The sequence below is a fragment of the Anguilla rostrata genome, chromosome 6, assembly GCF_018555375.3.
Source record: "Anguilla rostrata isolate EN2019 chromosome 6, ASM1855537v3, whole genome shotgun sequence".
Taxonomy (NCBI): Eukaryota; Metazoa; Chordata; class Actinopteri; order Anguilliformes; family Anguillidae; genus Anguilla; species Anguilla rostrata.
Genome location: NC_057938.1, coordinates 43,235,362 through 43,241,686, shown reverse-complemented (window position 1 = coordinate 43,241,686; position 6,325 = coordinate 43,235,362). Strand labels below are relative to the sequence as shown.

Sequence of the window (6,325 nt, the reverse complement as noted above, 5' to 3'; positions counted from 1 at the left end):
TTTATAAAGCGGTGCACAATGCCTCTTAACAATACTATTATGACTGTCAAAACCTCAGCCGTCTTTCGTTTGTTATATTCGTTTAAATGATAGCTTACGACAACGATGCAGGGGATAACATTATGTTTCCCTGGAATCTCCTTGTTAGATTGGATTTTTTTTCTTCTTCTTAAAAAACGACGTCAGCCCAAGTGCTGTTATTCTGTTTTATCCAAGTAAAGAAGGCCTACTCATAGAGGTTGCGATGCGCATACCGGAATCGTCTGCGCTTGTGCGAAGTAGCCTATCCAAGTTGAGGGTAACCAATGAAATCAAACCGGAGCTCCCACTGTTGGATTGACGTGGATGACGCGTCAAATTAATCCGAGCACTTCAGACTCCGGGACAGGCATATTTGCCATTATCGGATAAAGATCACAGTGGCCCATTTGACCAAAACGCGTTCTTCTCAAACCACTCATTCTGAAGTGGGAGTGAGGCACAGAAAGGGAATTACTCCGCGAGACTTTCAACTGATTTCGTTTTTCCTCTTCTCCTGTGCAGACGGGACACCCAGCTCTTTTCAGCCATTGAACGGCAACTACTTGAAAGACGGCATCTAGAACTAGAAGCAAATGGGTATGCATTCGCTTTTCTATGGCTCAGTGGCAGAAAAACTGTAGGATCAGAAAGTCTTTTCTTGTCTACACGGTAACGCATAAAACCAGCATTACATTGTTCCCTGGAATATAAGTTATATTTCCTTTTTACTGCATGCATTGTTTTTTATGCTTGTTTTCAATGCATGCATGTCTATCTGCAAAGTTGTAGTTTTAAATATAAAAATGTCAGTTGTGCTCCTTTATTCAGTTTACCTTTGATTAAATAAGTAGGGCGACTAGTATTTGTTACATGATACTTGTCACGTGAAGAACTTCTGTGTCAAATTGCTAACATCCTACGAGCTGTAATATTATGAGTTTAAAAAATACTATCTATATTTGGTAACCACGCAACATAATCTCAAAGAAGATATTAAGATTAGCATAGTGATCGTTATTAATCGCGTATTTTCTTGCCAAATGATAGACTACCGAATTTGTTTATCTTTTTCTAGATCAGACATACGGAGAAGTGAATCAATTAGGTGGCGTGTTCGTCAATGGAAGACCCCTGCCCAATGCCATACGTATCAGAATTGTGGAACTGGCCCAACTTGGAATCAGACCCTGTGACATCAGCAGACAGCTCCGCGTCTCTCATGGATGCGTGAGCAAGATTCTGGCTCGTTACAATGAAACTGGGTCCATATTACCCGGAGCCATTGGAGGAAGCAAACCCCGGGTCACAACACCCAATGTGGTTAAAAGTATAAGGGATTACAAACAAGGTGACCCGGGAATATTCGCGTGGGAGATCCGGGACAGACTTCTTGCGGACGGAGTTTGCGACAAGTACAATGTTCCGTCAGTCAGCTCAATTAGCCGCATTTTAAGGAACAAGATTGGAAACCTCTCCCAGCCAAGCCAGTATGAGAGCAGCAAGCAGCCCCCTCCTCAGCACGCGCTTGCATACAATCACATGTACCCGTATTCATATCCCAACACAATGTCACCCACTGGGGCCAAAATGGGCAACCCTCCTGGAGTACCAGTTACGGCGGGCCATGTGAGCATCTCGAGGGCCTGGCCTTCGGTGCACACAGTCAGCAACATTTTAGGCATCAGGGCCTTCATGGATCCAACAGGTTTGTGTAATGCAGAGGTGGATTTTTATTTTGTTTTATATATTTTTTTTACTTTTTGGGTTACATTCGTCATTTTTCAGTTTGATGCGTCAACTCATTGGTTTTCACTTTAATACATGACAGTGGAATTACAGTGTTGTTAACAAATGTAGTTTTTTTTTTGTTGTTGTTGTTATTGGCTGCGAGGAATATGCATACTTGTTAATTGGAATGTGTTAATATATTGTATACCATGGAAGCAGGATGGCTTTAGAAGGCCTTATACAGAAATATTTAGGCTATACACTTGAAAATGGAAAACGAGTAGCAGATTGTAAGGAAAGGAACCATGACCAAGCACTCCAGGCACATTTTTAGAATTCTCTTTGACTCACCACCTTTTTAAATGCAAAACAAATAATAGGTTATATGTTTTCTTATCGCTATAGACCTGCTTTATCTAGAAATAGTTTTTCTTATTATTATTATTATTATTATTATTATTATTATTTGTATAAGTGGCTTGAGTGATACATTTTATACGTCCTTAAAATGAAATCGTGATATTTCTTCATTCTATATTTAAGACTCGATCTGAGTATCAAATGACTTATTAAACTTTAGCTTTAATAGCGGATGGTGCAATCATCTTTATAAACACGGGCAACAATTAGGCCAAACCGATATAACATCTAAAGCCTGTAGCTTACATTAAATGGCAAATAATTAAGATTCAGTGTTCTCTGTGTTGTAATGGATGGAAATGGGTCGATTGCTGAGAGCATTCATTTAAATCTATTGCGAATTGCGCAAAAATATCTCAGTTGACTTGCATGCAGCTAATTATTTTCAGTAGGACTTCACCACGGACATGCGGTTCTCCCTTTGCGTTTCACATGTTGTATTGGAAATTTACGGACTTTTTTAAAGAAGAGTTTGCCTCAAAAAAGTTTGTATAAGTGAGCATGTAACGGTTTTCAACAGCCATTGCCGGAGCCGAAGGATACCCACCGAAAATGGAGGACTGGGCTAGTGTTAACCGATCGTCGTTTCCCTCAGCTCACGTTGTCAACGGAATTGACAAATCAGCTATTGAAACTGACATTAAATACCCACAGGTAAGCACGATGAAATAATCGACACAGCAGCTTATCAAACTACAAATGAAAACTTTAAAAGCAACGGTGGACGAACCACAATGCCTTTCAATGTAGTGTTAGCTGTAACTCAAAGCAATACGATTCTTGTGACGTCAAGGTAAATGTGAGAGTTATGGAACGTTTGTTTTTTGGAGTTTAAATTAACGCATGAAACAGATGTTCATTCCGAAAGATTGTGTGTGTGTGTGTGTCTGTGTGTCTGTGTGTTTTCTTGATATTGAACAGTATTATATTGTTTCTATATCTTTAGCCTTCGTCAAATCTATCCAGTTATGTCCCAGCCTGTGCCTATTCTCCCTCCAACCAATACGGAGTTTATGGTGGGCCAGCAGGTAGCTACGTTAACCCAGGGCACCATTGGCAGTCTCAGACCGCGGGTCTTTCCCACCCAAGTAGCGGAGTGATGCATGGGGCAGACATCCACTCTGCAATGGCCTTCAAACATCCATCACGCGACGGTAAGCGTCTATTTGATAAAGGTGAAATTGTGTGCTCAGTGCAGAGTGCTACGGATAGACAAATATACAACTTAGGAAGTCATCTGACTGATTCACACTATCGTTATGCTTTTATTCTCCTGTAGAAAAATGTGTAGGCTAGTGTTACTAAATTATAATTTCACTGAACCATGTTCATTGTAAAATATGTCGACCTAAAAATAGGTTTTGAAACCTTTCACGTGGAGGTTGACACCACGTTTTTAAAATATATTAGAAAAACACCAATCTGACCTAGTCTAATAAAAATAACTAGGCCTACACGGCATTTAAAAATCAGAGTAGCCTATTGAGTATGGGTCTACCTTGTAGTTAATTGATTTATGGTATCTAATTAGGTTACTTTTAGCTGTTGGATATCTCCCTTCTACGGCGGGAGATATCCAACCGCTAAAAAGAAGCGAACTAGGCCTACCGTGTTCACTCACCCGGCAAAACTGGTTGGTCTCGGGAATATAATCGTTTGTTACTTCTTCATTTTCGCGACGCTAATAAACGTAATTCAATAAAATAATTCATTTGAAATATTTCGAATCTATCTACTACGATTTAAAAAAATGTTATTGTTCGAATAGTCCAATATCGTAAGTTATTCGACCCTTTGGAAATTAAATTTAGTAGTTCGTAGCTTTCAGTACCGAGTGACGCTAACCCTAACTTTTAAAAATAACTTAATTTTCTGTTTTATTTTTAAACCCATCTAGCGACAACACAACAGCGGTGTACGCGTGTGTGCGCGCGTGTAACTATTAAGTAATAGACCCAAGCCTATTACCCGTAGTGCTTTGACAGAATGTTTCAGAGCGTATATAGCTCTGAAAAATAAAAATAAAATTAAGCCATTTTGTCAAGTCATCAGAAAGAGTATCAGAGTATATGAGATTAAACGTATGGAAACTATTATTATTATTATTATTATTAGTATTATTAATATTAATTACATTCTGAGAAGTTTCATAATTTATATCATGCAGATAAATATTAGCGTAAAAGTAATATAAGCTAATGACGATATTACTTGGACTGGACCAGGCCTTTGACAGCACGTGCCTAAATACAGGCCTATCGCTCATTTCACGGCTTCCAAATAGGTGACATGGTTATGGAAACGCAACGTTCAGTTGACCGAGAGAATTACGACTTATTTGCTATATAAACAGGCCTCTTGTTTGTGTTCTGCAGGAGACAGAAAACCCCCCAGCCCCTTAAGCAAGCAGCAGCACGAGGCATTGAGCAGCGTACACGGACTCACTCTTCCTACCTCAGCATCTTAACTTCATGAGTGGACGCAACGCCACGCAAGAGGATTTCAAATGTCTCGTAGCTTAGGCTACAACAGAATCCTAATTTAGTTGAACGCATTTCAAGAATTCAAAGAGTAAGTGAAAGCACTATTTATAAATTACCAGTCATAGTGTTAACTACCCTGGGGCCCCAGTATGTTCTAACGCACGTGCATATAAAGCAGCCTTCAAAGGAATAATCTGAAACAAGTGCATATTTTCCACGTGCAGCGATTCTTGTTGCTAGACGTTTTTCCATCGTCTAATTTTTGTTACCTTTAATTTATGTACATTATGTACGACAAACCAATAAATGCAACAATGATATCATGTTAGAACATTAGTTGTATCAACGCCATTAATGACAATAATAAAACAACGTATGTGCAGAACTATATTTGTGGATTATCAAACCTGTCATAATTAATTTGTGGCTTTTGCAAATCAGACAAAAGGGTTAAGATGTGGAAAAAGTCATCTATTGTATTGTATTTCTGATTGTAAATGTAAACTATTTGCGAAAGCTTTAATTAAATATTTTTTATAAATCTTTTTTGTAAATATGCTAAATAAAGGCATCATAAAACCAAGAGATCCCACTGAATAACGCTGGAATTGTTTCCAAATGCCTACACATCCGCTCTGTTCATTGGTCACAGAACTTCAAGACAAACTTTAGGTGGCTACCGTGGTTACATAAAACAAATTTAATGGGTAGGATGTATGTTTATTCGTTGAAAACACGATTGGCCTGGACTGTAGGCCTACGCCCAAGTTTCTTTATATCAATGGCACGTGATGAGTTGTTCAATGAAAGAAAGATAGATGAGGCATTTAGTGTATAGGTATGTAACACACGAAACAAATAATTTCTTTGTATTGGTGTTTTTCCCTTGGACAGTCGCCTTAAAATCCTAATGGAAGTTAGCAGAGCTTCTCTGATTTAAATGGTGGTTTGCACATTTCGGCGGCTCTCCTGATGGTTTCTCTGCATATTATTGGATGGAAGCCATAGGCCAAGACTCTATGGGTCTTACCTTGTTGGTTGATAAGTGATATAGGTGCAAAAAAATCTGTTTATTTTATATGCTTTAACACATGCGTGGGCATACACATAAAAACATTGTTATTATTGTTGCTATTATTAGTAATAGTAGCAGTAGTAGTAGTATTAAAATAATAATGCATTGTTGTTATTGTTGTTGTTATCATTATTATTACTATTATTATTAGTTAATGATGAAAAAAATAGGCACACGTAAGTTAATCATACATAAAGAGGTCTAATTTCGGCCTATTTGTCATGGACCATTTACATCAAAATTATTGCACGGTCTAATCTAAACTGGTAATAACAGCTATTGTAAAGTTATCTTTCAGGGACAACAGGTAAAGTTGAAGGCAAAGATAATACTATGTGAATACCCATAGCAAATATGTAGACCCGGCGTGAAAAGTGTCATTTCGTTCCGTCAAGTTGAGCACCAGTGGTGGATTATCTCAGTCGCTTTCCGGTCAGATAACGTTAAAGATTTTACACTATAAGTGAAGCTGGACAAATAATAAAAATGCTTTGCTGTCTCAGGGACCCCCGAACTTTACAAAAATAACTATTCCTATTTAGTTGCAGGCTACTTAGTCGAGCATTCTGTATGTATGCATTAGCCTACCTGTTCGTTA

At 38.3% G+C, this 6,325-nt stretch overlaps 1 protein-coding gene across 1 annotated transcript; it reads left to right on the top strand.

The window, feature by feature from the left end:
- The first annotated feature begins 366 nt into the window (after nucleotides 1-366).
- LOC135257283 (paired box protein Pax-1-like) lies at nucleotides 367-5,235 on the top strand. Its single transcript, XM_064339861.1, has 5 exons — nucleotides 367-618; nucleotides 1,097-1,726; nucleotides 2,690-2,823; nucleotides 3,116-3,323; nucleotides 4,545-5,235. The coding sequence occupies exons 1-5, from the start codon at nucleotides 615-617 to the stop codon at nucleotides 4,634-4,636; spliced, it is 1,068 nt and encodes a 355-aa protein (XP_064195931.1). The 5' UTR covers nucleotides 367-614; the 3' UTR covers nucleotides 4,637-5,235.
- Nucleotides 5,236-6,325: the final 1,090 nt, after the last annotated feature.